Source organism: Pteronotus mesoamericanus, unplaced genomic scaffold, assembly GCF_021234165.1.
Source record: "Pteronotus mesoamericanus isolate MK-2021 breed Mesoamerican mustached bat unplaced genomic scaffold, CSHL_Meso_final contig_42, whole genome shotgun sequence".
Taxonomy (NCBI): Eukaryota; Metazoa; Chordata; class Mammalia; order Chiroptera; family Mormoopidae; genus Pteronotus; species Pteronotus mesoamericanus.
In genome coordinates, this window is record NW_026555157.1 from 8,704,682 (window position 1) to 8,721,732 (window position 17,051).

Below are 17,051 nucleotides of genomic sequence, written 5' to 3' on the forward strand. Positions count from 1 at the left end.
TCCAGCCCAGACCTCAGCCTTGCCTGGGGAAGGACGGCTCCGGAGGGTCCGGGCAGGGGCAGCCAGACTAGAGGAGCCTTGATGCCTGTTGAGCTCATTATTCAGTAATAAAATATAATGATTTTCACCTCTTCACAGCCTTATACAAAGGGCCTTCTTCTTCCTTTGGGGATATTTTAAAAATGGATGAAGAGAAAGAGGAAGAACTAGGAAATGAATTACAATTGAGTTTAGTTTTTCAAAGCCATCCCTGAACTCCTGATTTCTTTGTTTACTCAGTTAAAATCATTCAACATCCCTGTATTACGCACTGGGATTATATTTTACTTCAGTTTTCCCCTGATATCCTTGCCCTAATTTCCCTTTATTCCTTCATGATGGTGGTGAATTTTACACGGTGTAGGAGAAGTTGCAGGAAGGGGGATATTTAGTGTGGCATCAGTGAGCTCATTCTCAATTTCTGGGCATTTGATTGCTATTTAAGTGTTAGCAATAATAGTTTGCAGACTTAGAAATGTTTTTTGTAAATAACTTACAATAAATTTAGTTAAGTTGATAGAAGGAAAAAATATTTGCAAGTGTGTTTCAAATGCCACACTGTCTGGGATGAGAGTACTTAAGGACGCTTTGCATTTACCTGATACCCAGTTGGTATTTCCGTGTTTAAACTGACAGAGGTTAATTATGTGTGTCACTCCTTTGGATTGACTTATGCCTTGAGGGTGGTAGCATGGTTCTCACAGGTAAAAACAGTAAAAATTTGCATTCCTCCCTAAAGAAAACTAGAATTTTAGGTTGGCACGAACTCCCAGTACTCTCTGCCTCCCTGGATAACCTGTGCATTTAGCCCCTCCCTTGGAGCCCTGTCTAGAAGCACAGTCACACACACACTGAGGAACTTGGCATCCTTAACTTGATACTTAACTCATATTTGAAAGTTAAGTGGATTAAAACTAAGAAACTTCCATTAGTTTGGCAGACGCCTTTGATTAATAAAAGATTATTGTTTAAAGTGTTGTATAAAATAGCTGTTTACCTGTTGCCTAGTGTGAATAAAAGAGCACAACTGGATATAAAACAAAACAATATTTTATTTTCTGAATACTTTCTGAAAGATACATCTTTTAAAATTTCAGGGTCAACGCTATATATTTTAAGTTTGTGAAGTATTTGCAATAGGTATGTTATGTGCAAAAGGCACAGGGACATTTCCCAGTTGTTGGTGTTTTATTATTCTTTGCCCTTTACATTGCCACATTGCCACAATATTTCTGTATATTACTTTGCATTCTCCAAATGGTGTAATTCCTTTTGCTGGTAGCTGATCAAGCCCTTGGTTCACTTCATGATTTTTCACATTGATCGAGTGGCCTTGTATGATGATATGTCTAATCATACTGATAAATTGTTAACATTTGCTTTTTCTCTGTTTTATTATGAAGTACATTTCACTTCTCAGTTTTACTTTTAGAAATTGAGGAAGTGCATAAATTGCCTTCCTCAGTCTGAATGAAAACAGTCTGAGTAGAATTTTAGGGGAAGCCATATAAGAAAGTAGTAATGAAATAGTAGTTTGCTAAGTGAAGTATTAGCAAAAAAAATGACAAATTCATAAGTACTCAGAAGTTGAAGTAATAATCAAATGAAACCACACTCATGGCACTAGTGATTAAAGTTATTAACATCTTAATATGATCATAGAATTTGCACATAGATTAATGAAAAATATGCTAAGGAATTATTTCAGCATTATTTGTAATTCTTCCCACACAAGACAGTTCATGATTAATAAATACTTTTCTTATATATGTTCCTGTAAGCTCTCACTTCCTTGTATTTGTATTGTAAATATTTGCATATTTACCTTTTTCTCCTCTAGAGTAGGGATTACTTTACCTATTTTAGAATTCCTCTCACTGAAGGGGCATGCTACCTACCTACACATTGTTAATTATGATTATATGCTATAGACTATGTAAAGGGAAGAAAAGAAAAGGGCTAAGATTACATTAAATAAAAAGACATTGATACTGTAGGTCAGCCGTGAAAAGCCATTGTAATGTCTCTGTTCTGTCCATTTCTCTTCTGAGAAGTATATATGATCTTATCAAAAAACTTTTCTCATGCCCAAAAAATCTGAGAGTGAATCCTAAGAATTTTAAACCCCACATTGATTTTTTTTTTCCATTCTGTAGTTGAGTGATTCCCTTCAACTTTTCACATTTTGATTTTTTTCCACTTATTTTTGAGCCACATTATCTTAATTTTATTGCCTGCAATAATAGAACGTAGAGGCATAAGGCTGAGTTTCTTTCTTACTTTTTTAAAGATTTTATTTATTTATTTTTAGAGAAGGGTGAAAGGAGAGAGAAAGAGAGGGAGAGAAACATTAATGTGTGAGAGAAACCAATTGGTTGCCTCTTGCACATGCCCCAACTGGGGATCGGGCCTATAACCCAGGCTTGTGCCCTGACCAACCTGCAACCTTTCGCTTTGCAGGACAATGCTCAACCAACTGAGCCACGTTGGTCAGGGCAAGACTGAGACTTTTTTTATTGCTTTTCCTCACCTGGAAACCTGCATTGTGATCCCTTGTTCAAGTTTTCTCTACCCTTAAGAAAACTGTTCTTAGGCCAAGGTTTGAAAGAATTCCAAAGTGATATTCCATACATAGTCTCTGTATCTCAATAGGATCTTGGTGGTTAAAGGAAACTTCAACTTTTGGACATTTTTACTTTGGATAACCTGAGTATTTCTATATTTACATACAGATTTCACACCATGATGCTTCTTGATAACCAGCATAACTGTTTTGGCAGCTTTCATATTGTTGTATGAACAGCAGTCTTTAAGAGTCATTTAAACATGTAATCGCAAAATGCCCCCATCATTGAATAAAAATAAAAGTCTTACGTAGTTGACAAACTACATATTCAAAAACCCCACACTGTAGCTTTAGTGAACTGCTCATTGGACTTAACCTAACTGATGGTGAATTAGAGAACAAAATTATTGAACATCTTCATAGTTCTGCAATATACTGTCAAACATTGTATCTAAACCTGTAAATTTAATGGGAAATGTATGAATATTAAGCCTCTGGATATTATTGCGTGTACTTAAAATGTCTCTTTTTCAACTTTGTCCTGATTTAAAATGGTACAGGGCTAGAGTCCATATGTTCTGACTTTAAAGCCAAGTGTTTTTGTTTTATATGCCTGTTTGTTTTTTCTTTGAAGAAAAAGTTAAGTTTTTATACTTAATTATGCACAGGAATAATTTATTTTGCATTTCCTAACTGGTTTGGTAGAAACAGACATGGATTGTTTCATCCATCATTCTCCATGATTTCAAATCCATTCGTTCATTTACTAACTTACTAACCTAGGAAACATTCCTTAAACAACTGCTATGTCTTGAGTTCTGTACCAGTTTCTGAGCTAAACACTAAGAAACAGCCCTTACCCTCAAGCAGCTATGTTTTATAAAGGGGCATGGGTTAATATTTGCTTAAAATGGACATCCTATTATCCTTTAAATTTACTTATGGATAAGATGTATTTTTTGTTACTTCCTCTTCCTTTGGTTGAGCATGCTGATTTGTAAAGGATTTTAAAGGCTGCATGTCTGCCAAGAAGCTCTGATAAATCAGAGGCCAATCGGAAAAATTAAACCCTGACCATAAAACATTATGCCTATGTAAACTTCTAGCAAGTTGTTCTTTGCCAACCTTTCCTTTCTTTGATGCCCTACTTTGTTTTAACTGAAATTCAATGGAGACTTAAAGTTTAGGTAATTAACAGAAACCCTAAAGAAATGCACAGTAGCAGTGTCAGTTGTTACAGGCTGCAAGCAGTTACTCTTTAATTGCTGTCATAATGGTCCATTAGTCATGCCTCTGAAGAAGTGTTAGATACTTTTCTCTGCTTCTGAAACATTTGTTATTTAATAAATTGAATAAGTAAGCCAGAGTTTGCAAAGAATACTAAATAAGTTGAATCATTACCTCTCTAGAGGCATTCTTTGAAAGAGGATCATGCTGGGTGTGGCATTTATGTTCTAACTTTGGCAATAGAACTTGGAGGGCTTCATTCACTTCCACACTATTCTACGGATATTAACAAAATATTTTTTCTCTATCTTCAATTCCTCCATATCATCCTTTTTTTTTTTTGTAGTAGCCTGTTATGTATCTATGATACTGCAAGGTTATCACATAAAGTGTAAGGTAAGGAATTGCTTCCATTCTATGTCCCCCCCTCCCCCCAGGAATCTAGAAAATGGCTTTCTGAGCTCATGACTGGCATAAACTCAAAATCATGTTCCTCAAATATTGCTTTCAAAATAAAAATGGATACACATGTATCAGTTGGAGTTGCAGCCTTGTTTTGAATTACTGCTGACTTCAATTAAAATTAGTTTTTTCCTGTGATTATTTCTTTTGCATACTTTTTTCAAAATAATTTAAAGGAAGGATATAGGAGTATTCAAAATAGCAATTCATAAAAATGTCAATAGATGAAAATCATTAAGCTCTAATTTTAATATGACATGTGATTAAAGAGATTTATGGATGCCCTATATTTAGTGAGCACTGTCAGAAGGAAAGAATAATAATGTGTGGTTCTCTAAGACAGGTGACAGTCCAGTACCATTACATTTAAGGCACTAAGAAATACTCTTACTGCATCTTCCTTCAAAAGCAACCAATTTCTAGCCTCAGTGAAATTCTGTAACCTTAGTACTGTAAATATTTGCCTTAAAGAATGTTATAAATTGGTATTTGTGTCTTTTATTATATGTTGTGTCTTTTTGTATATGATAAAATGTTGGAGCTCCTCTTTTACTTTGGGAGTAATGTGGGGGCTTCTTGAGTTGTTCAAAAACGTTGTTACAATGATGAGATGAACTAAAGTTCATGAGTCCACGGATGGCAGAAACAAAGAAGGTGAAATAGATATGAAAAAATAAAATCTGGTAGGTGAAATGCTTGTCTCTGAACCTAGTGACTGCATTAAACAGATGCTTACTATATTATGATGTGTCTTGCTGTACAATAGCAGATATTGACACTTTGGAAACATTTTCAATTGGCTCTAACAAGGGCCTTTTGTAGGTATTTTAAAGGTTGGCTCCATTAAATAAAATGTCTTCAGAATGCAAACCCTCGTAAACTTCATGCATTAAAGTTTTAAAATGGATTCTAGAAACAAATACTTGAAAAGAAAAGGTCTTAACTATGTTAAAAAAAATACCCTAAGGAACAGTGTAATTAGCAGGACAAGCTTTGCAGCTTCATATTAAAAGCTGGGACTTTTCAAATGGAGCACACAGAATATTTATTGATTTATTTAGTAACTTCTTTAATTTGAAACTTGCAACTTGTACAACATACTTATTTTAAATTTTTTTATTGTATTATAATATAGTGATTGATAGTGTAGTGATGAAAGATTAGGATCTTAAAACAGACTTCTGGGATATAATTTCTTATTCATTCATGTTTAGTTGTGTGACCTCCCTCAAATTATATAAAACTTTCAATTTTCTTTTTGGTAAAATGTGAATAATAACTGTGCCTACTTCATAGGATTAAATGAGTCAGTATGTGCCTAGTGCTTACAACAGTGCCTGGAATTTTAGTTGTTGTTATTCCTAATATAGTAACTGATGGTATCACTTTAGAAGATATGCCGTATTTCTGATTATTCTTAACTTATATACAGTGATAATTCTGCAGTTTTTAAATTCATTACAAGATAGAATTCTTAAGGATATTCAGGCTTTTTTTCATATGCTAAGATATGCTTTCTTAGTTATCTTACTATATTTGTTTGTTCTTGAGAATACTTTTATGGTTCTTGAGAATACCACCTGAAATTTATATAGCACTTTGGAAAGTTTTGAGTGAATTTATCTTGCTTTATCTTTAAGATGCCCTTTAAAACATACATTCTCTCAGACCCTACAAATAAGATGAAGTGGCTTATTCAGTGTCACATTGGGTGGGTGTACTATTCCAGTCCAATTGTCCTGATTCAGAATGTCTGTGCTCCTTTTCTGATTCACTGTTTTCATGGGCTTCCCAACTTAAAACTAGAAATTCTAAGTCTAGATTCACCAGTGTTTCCTCTTGTGCCCATCATAAAAGAGAACCAAAACCAGAGATCTCTCTCATTCTAGGTTATTTAATATAAAATTATTATTAGTGACCCTCATTCTTTTATTTATTCTATTATTAGTACAGTTTTTTTTTCAAGAAATTATTGAGTTTCTATGGGAATTATTATGCTCTGAAAATGCTTACTATGGACCTAATTTACTCTCAATGTATGCATATGTCCATGTACGTATCTAGTTATTTATTTATTTCTAATTGTTCCATTTTTAGAAAAAAGATTTATGATAACTTTAAATCTGCACGAAGTATAGCAAGGGGATGTAAATTAGACTGATACAGAAAACACACCCGCACAGTAAAGGTATAAAATGCACTCTGAAATGAGGCTCACAGAGCCCTGTGTATCCTCTCAGGCCTTCCATTTGCATTGTGTATGCGTGAGGCCATGACGTGTTTGACCTTAAATCAAATTATCATCCTGAAAGCAAATAAATTGTACTACGTATAATGTTCATTGTAAAAAAAAAAATTAAAAGAAAGTATTTAAGAGATAATATCTATCTGAACAATATTTAAAACAATATGGAAGGTGGCTGACATGATAATGAGGTGATTCTGGTAATAAACTAGGATTTTTACATAGGGTGTTACTAAAGAATGGGAAATTCTTTTGGACCTTAAATTATTTGTATTTTTCTGTCAATGTTGACTTGTTGGCAAGCTTATCTTTATATTTAATATCATTAACTTATACAGTGATTTTCAACCTTTTTTATCTCATGACACACAAACTAATTACTAAAATTTTGCAGCACACCAAAAAATATATTTTTTACCAATGTGACAAAAAAAATGGTATCATTTTCATTCATTCACAACAGACGACTATTGTTGTATTGGCTGTTGTCATTTTTTTTTAATTTGAAAATCTATGGGAAAAGAAGTCCACGCCCCTGACTAAATAGTCAGGTATTGCATATTTTAAAAATTTTACAGCACACCTCTCGCGGCGCCCCAGTGTACCATGACGCACTGGTTGAAAATTGCTTAATTATAGTATTAATGGCTAGCATCTGTCTGAATTATTTTCTTATGAGCATATTACATCGTTAAGTTTAAGATAAGCATAGTACCCACCGATAACTTCTGTATCTTTCGTTTTGTGAGTACTTCTTATTTGAGGAAGTGAAATTTACTTACTCAGTTAGAATGGTGGAGTCCCAAGTACTTCCTCTTAGCATTTCTCAGAATGTTAATATGTTGGAGGGTAGAAAAGGGGTTATTTATTGGTCTTTCTTTGTCATTAACATATTGTTTCTTGATTTTGCATTAAGTATATGTTGGCAGAAACATCATTTTAATTATTGAGGCTCAGTGCTAATGAGTTATATGCCTACTGAAGGCATTCTTCATGTATAGTCAGTCAGCCGTCTAATAGAAACGAGGGCAGAGTACCATGGTGGCATGTGGGGACTTACGGTTAAGCTTAATTTGCATATGGTAGTAGTTGGTGTATGGAGAAAGAGTGACGTAGGTAAAGTCATGTTACAGCAGATACTGTAAAGAAAATATATTCAGTGTCATCTGTGTTTGCAAGTCAAAAACGATGTATATAGCAGCTGGTTTTTTTAATCTAGTGAGTAATACAAACTCTTCAACAAAGATAAAGCTGACAGAAGATATCTCTTGTGATATATATGCATAAGACAGCTATTCATAACACACATCACTAATTTGTATAGCATTTCAGATAGGAGAGAGGGAGTAGAACCTAAATTGGGTTTTGTAATAGACTGTTTCCAGTCTCTTTCTGGTACCATCAAGATGCTATTATTGCCTTTTATCTCCTTCCCTTTCCAAATTTAACCTTTTTAGTTACCCTTTATTAGGAAATAGATACATTTCCTTTATTAGGAAATTGTAAGTCCCCCTTAACAAACAAAAAAAAGTGTATTGACCCTGATGGGTCTAAGAAAAGCCTTTGTAGTCAAAGCCAGTGGCTCATACATTCTAAGAGGTGCACTCAAAAATAGCATGACTACCATGTTTTGCATTGAATGGATTCATTTTTAGTTATGGTAATTTTATTGTAGTTAGATCTTAAGATATTTTCTAATTTTTAGGCATGCATACTTACTAGCCCGAGCCCTAAAACATTTACAGATGAGTTTATGTCATGTGTAGAATGTGCTTCAAAATAATCCAAGAGTGGAGAAAGCAAGTAAATGTATACCTGAAACAGGATTGGGCATGAATTGATAATGGTTGATGGGTACATACAGATTTATTAGTTTGGCCAAGAAGTCTGTTATGTTTTTTTTCTGTTTGTTTTTTTTCCCCCAATACCATGGCTCTAATAGTGCTTAGTTGTCTTTAACTTTACTCAGAACAATTTTGTAAGATTATTTGTGACAGCTGTCATATCAGCATGCATTTAAAAAATCAAAATTGGTGAATTTTTGTGTGACCATTTTAATATTGAAAATGGAAGAGGATATGCAACATTTTTGGCATACTATTCTTTATTGTTTCAAGAAAGGTAAAAACACAACCAAAATGCAAAAAAAGATTTGTACAGTGTATGGAGAAGGTGCTGTGACTGATCGAACGTCATGTAAAGTGGTTTACAAAGTTTCTTCATGCTATTGACATTTTGGCCAAATAATTCTTTGCTGCGGGGCTGTCTTATGCATTGGAAAATACTTAGCAGCACCCCTGGCCTCTACCCACTAGAAGCCAATAATGGGAGATAGTCGACATACTCAAAATATCCAAATCAGTAAAGTTATTGGTGAAAATGAAAAATGTGTCTTTTATATTATGAAAAAATGTAACGGACTTTTTTGCCAACCAATATTACACTTTCTGCTTTTATATGTTTACAATTTTCTGTAATATTCTGTAAAATGTAAAAATTTTTTAATGTATGAATGAATTAGGGCCTAGAGTACTGCTTTCTACCCTTCATACAGTAAAGATACCATCCTTTTGACTTTTAGAATAACAATTTCACCCAGATGACAATATATATTTAATACACACTTAAATTTAATGTTCTTGTTATTAGAAGATAGGAGAAAGGTTTAGTTTTGTGTTAGAAAATACCAATGTAAGATAGAAGAATTAAGTTTCAGTTTCATCACCTGTAAAATATAGACGGAGTAATATGTAAGTTGCCTTGAAACCCACCAGGCCTGAACATGTGTGGCAATAAATACCAAAGGATTTTCTATTAGCATGTCTGTATTTTTTCCACCACTTTAGTTCAATTATTTTACCATTCCACGTTTCTTGCCCAAATTATGTAACAGTAAGTGAATAGAGTGTTACAATTTCTTTTCATTAACCAATCTAAAAAGTCTTCGTTTTCCTTTATTTTGACAATATCTGCGGCAATGTGGATGTTCACTTTGTTAATTTGAGTTACACTTGGGAAGAATAAACTGCCTTCCACAGGATCTGCCTCAGAGGGTGGTTCAGTAATTGTTCCATGAGAGGAGAGTGAGAATGTTGTTCCACTGCTGATTAGAGTATCACTGCAGGATAGGTAGTGTCCAGTTTTCCATCCTACCAAGTGGATTGGGCAGTCTGGAGTTAAGTACTGAATGATTTCTTTAAAGATGTTAGTTCTCTTTGCATCCCTTGTCTCATCTTTAAAATGGTTCTAATTCATCCCATTTCTGCCTTCAAATGATTTTATGACTTTTATCATTTTTTAAATCACACGACTAACACCAGGGTATAATGCAGAAACAAAAATATAGCCGTGGATGTTATAAAGCATCTGCCTTTTGTAAGGCAGCACTATCAACAGGGAAAGAAAACAGTCTTGCCCTATTTTCCTGCCAATTATGAGTTCTTAGGGCGGTTACATTTGAGAAATGGGGTAGGGAAACTTTGAATAAAATCTTTAATAATTACCATAAGTAAATCTCTGTCTTAAAAATATTTGCACAAATCCTTTGTAGTATGAAAGAAGATGAAGGATGAAGTTAACTCCCTCACATAGTAGTGTGTCCCACAGGAGCTGCATCAGGATGTCAGGCTCTTGGGATAGATGGTGGCTCCTGGATACAGAGTTGTTTTATTTTTTTCCACTTATGAATCAAGATTGTAAAAGACTGAGGCAATTAAAATGGCAGTATTTAGTCATAGTTTTATGCACAGGAACTTTTCCAGAGTGGATTTTAAAGTGAATTGTTTTAATTCTTTATTTATAATAAATTTTTGTCATAAAATGTTTAATTAGTACCAGTGCCTTTTGGTAAAGAAGGATGTGATTCAATTTCCAGTTTTCTGCAGGACCAAAGTTTTGATACATTAACATTGTAAGCAAACATTCAGGAAAATTAGGTTAGACTCCTTTTCTTTGGCCAAACTTTTTTAAAGGAAATTTTTAAAATGAAATTTGATATACTGAACATTTATCATATATTTTGGCTTTATGTTCTATTCCACTATCTCCCCAAGACATACCTTTCCCCCACTGACTAGCCTAAAACCTCTTTTTTGCGATTTCTTTTTACAGTTCTAAAACTTTAGCCCCTCCCAATACTGTTTCATTTGAACAAAGACCAATAAGCACATTTTTTTGTGTTTGTTCAGGAGTCAGATGGCCAGGGCTGCCCCTTCTGTCGCTGTGAAATAAAAGGAACAGAGCCCATAATTGTGGACCCCTTTGATCCAAGAGACGAAGGCTCCAGGTGCTGTAGCATCATTGACCCTTTCGGAATGCCGATGCTGGACTTGGATGATGATGACGACCGAGAGGAGTCCTTGATGATGAATCGATTGGCAAATGTTCGAAAGGTAAAACTAGAAAACATAGGTTCAATTAGGGTGGTGCGTGGGCATGAAGAGAAATGATGCTGTCACACATGGGGTATGACTGACTGACTGTGTTTTGGAAAGAAAGATTAAGGCATCAAAAGAAAGGTGAAGATAGAAGTACTGTGGACAAGGTGATGAATTCATACACTGTGAAAGAACTGTGGACTCAAAAGTGTACTCTCACTAGTTTTAGACCTCAAAACGACAGATGGTGAGAACTTTTGTATAGAACTATACGTTATCTAAGACTGGCAGTAGGAGATTTGTGAAGAACAATTTAAGAATGAAAATTACTAAAATTGGAAACGATGAAACTGATCAAAAAGTCTTTGCTGGAGTCTAAAATAAGCATCTGATACAGTTATTTTCTTCCCAGGAAAGCCAGCCTTCTGTGTGGCTACTAAGAGGTCACATAACATTAACCTTTGTGCATTTACCATAATCTGTGGTTTGTTTATCAATATTGCCAACTCAGAAAATTGATTTTTTCAGTTCACCGAGAATGGATGCTACTGCCTGGTTGGATTCTATATAACCAAGCTCACAAGAGACTAATCAATGAATCAGAATGCCAGCTGAGTAATTTACAAACCAGAAATACAGTGATCAAGAGAGCTGGACTCTAGATATCACGCTACTCTCTGTACAGTAAGATACATGAAATTCAGATTATACTCAGAACTTTTGTGGTCTCAATATCAGCAAAATGGCAATGGGTATGAAAGGGCCTGCAAATACCATGTGAAGGTGACCCCTTTCCTCCTGACTCATGGCAGTCATGGCTAATCAGTCATGGTGTTCATCCCTGCCGAGTCCAGACTTTGCCTATAGAACTTCCGCTGCAATTCATTAAGATTTGGCAGGTAACATGAAACCTATTTGCCATCCAGGTGGAGTGATCATAATGTGTAGTAGCATCAGATTGTATTTGCCATATACATTTATCACTCTGGTGGGGAAACACTTGGTGGAGAGGACATATGTGCTATTCAAAAATAAATTTAAAATAATTAAAAGGTAATAAAATGTAAAAATCGTATTCCTCAGATGCACTTGACATATTTGAAATGCTCAGTTTCCACTTGTGGTGTGGCTGTCCTATTAAATTCTGCAGATATAGAACATTTTTCTATAGGTGTTGAAATATGTATTGAAGATAGATGTAATAGAAGTATTTATTATTCAGTAGATAATTCTGTTGGGTAGAACTTCATTAGATCATTCCTACAGGCTCTTATTGGAATAAGCTAAGTCTTGGTGCAAAAGGGCATTTGTTGAACTTTAATAACCTAATGGCTTTTGCTGTATCTGGATATAAGACTATGACCGAGCACTGGAATCATCAAATTATGGCCTGTTTTTGTTTGTTTTTCTTGTGAGCCGAGAATGATTTTATCTTTTAAATGGATGTATATTTATAAGTACCTATGTAATCTTACTGATTTTGCCTCTTGGCTTGCAAAGCCTAAAATATTACTATGTGGCCTTTATGAAGAAGATTGCAGTCCCCAGGTCTAGGGCACCGTAAGCAGGTGAAGAATGATATTGAATGAATGGATAATAAGGAATGAGAGCAAAGTGTTTGAAAAGCAGACAGCAGTTCAGGCAGTTTAAATAACTTGATGGTAATTTTTTTCTAGCTAGCAAAAAGGCATTTCGATTTTCTTTACTAAATGGAATTTTTTCTTTTAGTGATTCATGTCAGGGGAGGGGAGTGGGGCATGAAGAGTAATTCTTTCAAGAGTTTTGTGTATTTACTGCTTGGAGGAAACAGTATTTGCCCTGTATGATTTGGAAAATGTTGCAGTCTTGGCCTGTCTTCCATTGAGTTGAGTTGAAGCTTGAGCTTTTTCAGTAGTGGCTCTGACAAGTGAAAGGAATTACTGGTAGCATAAAATGAACAGAATGCTGGGAGGTGACTCTACTGGTTTGCCCTGATCTTTTTACCAATCTCAACGCCGTGCGTGTTTTGTTCTCTCCCTGGCACACTGGTGAGCTTTCTGTCAAGGGAGCTGAAAGATTTTTACATTGACCTTCACTTTAGTTTATGTGACAAGGAGAATGTGCTTTCAGACATTATTGTTCCAGAAGTCTCACTTCAGTGGCTTATTTGGCAGTCAGTGGAGTCATTCAATAAAGTTTTCAGTACAACCAGTGTTACCTCTATATGTTCCTATGGCAGTTAGATATAGGAAAAAGTTAAAAAATTTGGAATTATTTGTTCCTAAGAAGCATATTTGAATTACATGTCTTTATGTGCACCGATCTGCTCCTAGTTAAACAAATTGTCAATTTTATAATATTTCACAACTCGCTGTCATTTAAATTTCAGTAAAACCTAAATTTTAGTGTAGATCTCAGTATCAGTTCTTTCTGAATAACTGACAGAAATATTGCTATGACATTATGTTCCTAGAACACTGTATATGTACTTCTATTTCCATAGTATATTAAATTGTTAGAGGACTGTCTTCTGTATTAGACTCTTCATTCTTAAGCCTAGTGTCAGTGTCGTGTCTATGGTCATGTTCCCTGGCACCTAAACACACTCAGTATTATCATAAATGACATCATAAACACACATGCATGCTTACATGTTCTTTGAGGACAGTGACCCAATTTTACGCTTCTTTCTGTCTTTGTTCCAATCTGAAGACTGAATATATATGTATAATTTGATGTAATACAATTTGATTTTATTCAGTTCTGTCTTATAGCTGAGTTCATGAAGATCTATCACGTGGTCATTTGAACATAATAGCTCTTCTCCCAGAATTTTCCTCCTCTAGTTCTTTTTTCTTTTTTTGATTGGTTTGAGAGAGAGAGAGAGAGAGAGAGAGAGAAACATCAATTTGTTGTTCCACTTACTTATACATTCATTAGTTGACTCTAGTATGTGCCCTGATAGGGGGTCAAAACCCTCAACCTTGGCATATCAGGATGACACTAACCAACTGAGATGTCTGGCTAGGGCATCTCCTTTATGTTTTTTAAATCATTCTTTTTTCTCATTCATTTTTTTCCTTTTTTCCCATTTTTTAATTGTATTTTTTCCATTACCATTTAGTCTCCTTATATCCCTTCCCCCTATCCTGTAATCACCATGCTGTTGTCTGAGTCCTTTTTCCTTTTTGGTCAGTCCCTCCACCTTCTACCCTCCCCCCTTAGTTGGTTGTCATCCTGCTATCTATGAATCTGTCTCTTTTATGCTTGTTTAGTTTGGTTTATTCATTCATTTTAAAACCATTTAATTTTCTCAGCTCCAGGAGTGACTGTCAGTCATTGTCCAGCAGAATGATTTCAATTTTTTATCTGCTTTTTTAAATACTCATCTGTCTCCTCTTTTATGAACAGGCTGATGACTATATTGTGGAATCTTTCTACCTATCTTAAGTGTATTTCTTTCTTTAAATTAGTCATGCCTCCATCATGTCATACAGGACTGAGTTCTTTATATATTCCTATTACCATGGTGATATCCTACAGCTGGAGTTCATAAATAGCAGCATACTAAACATATAGACTTTATTATTACAAGTTAAGCATATTTAATAATGCTAATTTTACAGAAGGAAACAGAACCTACAGATCTATAATACAGTTTATATTTGTCACCCTTCTTGATATAGGCTATTTTATGATTTTAACTAGAAGATGTTTTAGATTTTTCTTAAAATTGTACCATTGTCTTTGTTCTTGATCTGTCAGAATTTCTAGGATGATTAGATCTGATGTGAGCCCTCAAAGGATTCCAGGGTATGATTGGTAAGATCACATCCTTCTCTCTGACTTCAGTGAGATCAGAGCTTAGAAAAGGTGCCTGTTGCTAGTCAGAAGTTTGTTTCATTTTGCCAAAGGTGTAAAGAGGCATCTTAATAGTTCCTTAGCAGTTATATTGATAGGATGTCTTCTTCACCAAGTACATAAAATTACAAGCGAAAATAAATAAAGATTTGCATACAAAATAAAAATGTTGACAGGCTGGCTTGGTATATGAACCCAGATTAATTCCTTTGATCTTAAAATTTTTATTTTTTTAAAACACTACATAAAATGTAAATGAATTGCTATATAAGAACAAAAACCAGTATGGCCATAGGTCAAGGCACTTAATTTTTTAATACATTCTCCTAATGTTGTTGTCACCAGTTAAAATACATATTACTTATAAAAACTTATCATCTAATTCTTGCTTTTCCTAATAAACGTAAAGAAAGGATCCATAATAATGCTAATCTTGAGGAGTTTATGTGTACGATCAGTGTCTTTGAAGTGTTTTTAGAAGAATGTTGCCTTTTTGACATGACTTAGATTCCACCCACAGGGCTTGAGCCTATGCTGGAGCAGTAATGACAAAGATTACAACAAAAGTGAAATACAGGAATAACAATATAGACATTCACAATGTAGAACATGATTCCCCACTATGGGCAGCTCTGCCTCCTAGGGGTGTTCAGAAATATGTGGGGACATTTTTGGTTTTAACAATGACCGATAGGTAGGGGAAACCACTGGCATTTAGTGGGCAGGGCTAGAGATTTGAAATGTCCTGCCTCCCAGGGGCAGTGCCACACAGGGGAATCATTCTGAACACCTGCCAGTAGTCCTTGCCTCTCCACTGTGCACACAGATAAAGTCAGGGATGACAGTGAGCAATCCAGAGTCACAGGTTCATGTTTGCCATTTAACTGCGTTAGGTTTACTTATGTTCGTAAAGCTCTCTGCGCAAAATAGTAACATTTTCTTTATTAGTATATGGTTAACCAAGCAAAACACTGCCTGGTGTTGTAGGGGACCTTGAAGATACTGTTGCGTATTCTGCAAAAATGGTTTGAATATATAGTGGTTTAGGAGAAGCAAGCACTTGAAATCTGGCAGTTGGTCAGCCTCCTGTGGTGGACTATGAGCTCCTGGAGGGCAGAGGCCGCTCCTTGCGTGATATGATGCATAGTATGCCATTGAAAAAGGTGGGGGGGGGGGCGTTGTGTGTGTGCGCGCTTTGTTTTTTTTATGAACAGTGGTGATGCTCTCCCTAATTGTACTTATCCTAAAGCTATGGTCTCTGGCATCCATCAGCCTGGGCTCATATTCTAGTTTGGCTAGTTAATTTGTGTGCCTTGCATTGGTTATTTAACCCCCATGCCTCAGTGACCTCGTCTGTGAACCCCTACCACTGAGGGCTGAGATTCAGTGAGTTAATGCATGGAAAACCATTGGTGCTGGTACATAATAATTGTTGTAATTAACATTAATTTTTTATATAGTGTTACTTAAGACTGCTGAAATATTGCTGTACTTCTGAGAATTAAACATCAGTATTTTTGAGATGTTTATGGAAGTTTGTTTTTTTTTCTTTCAGATACCATTACCTATCATTCTTTAACAGCATTAGACATCAAAACTATATTAGCTTGGCAAGCAGTTGGCTGTATTTTCTAATGTATCAATATCTATTCATAGTTATGACTTCATTGCATAGCCTCATTAAAATAATATACTCAAAAACCATCTTTTATGTTTAAAAGTCAGAGAAAATGCAAAGTTGCCAACATGTCAGCTGAAATCACATTTTAAGGACTAAGTAATTTAGATGAGCCTATAAGTCTTGTTTTCTACATATGTAAATTGAAATGGTTAAGTATTATCTGAAGTAGTAACTAAATAGTACTTGCTTATTCAAACCAGCTGTATTTGATATTTTGGAAAACTAAGGGTTTCACATGAGAGCATTTTTCAGCAACTAAAGTTTATTCCTTTAATTCTGAGAATGTTCTTGTTTTTCAACCATTTTTATGGAAATATTTCTGAATTATATGTCACCCTTACCTGAATTCCCAAAATTGGTTATGAGGCTGGGTGAATCAAAGGCCATAAGAAGCTGCTACAATCAACAAGACATACTTCTTGCAACTTACATTATGCTACAAGATTTAAGGGGAAGTTGCATGAAGAGAGGGGAACCACTGATTTAAGTTAAAATCACATGTATTTGGCTCAGGATGCAAAATTCATAGAAATGTTTAAAGTAAAATATGAAACTTCAAAGAATTATTAGTGTTATGGAGACTAACCTGGAAATGATGTCCTTCTCATAAAAGGT

The 17,051-nt window shown here is 34.9% G+C and overlaps 1 protein-coding gene across 1 annotated transcript in view; it reads left to right on the forward strand.

Annotated features, from left to right (window-relative positions):
• The window catches only part of CBLB (Cbl proto-oncogene B), a 207,846-nt gene that overhangs the window by 128,981 nt on the left and 61,814 nt on the right, over positions 1–17,051 (forward strand). Inside the window, exon 10 of the mRNA XM_054577335.1 lies at positions 10,727–10,930. Within this exon, the coding sequence (XP_054433310.1) occupies positions 10,727–10,930 (204 nt within the window). The remainder of the gene's footprint in view (positions 1–10,726; positions 10,931–17,051) is intronic.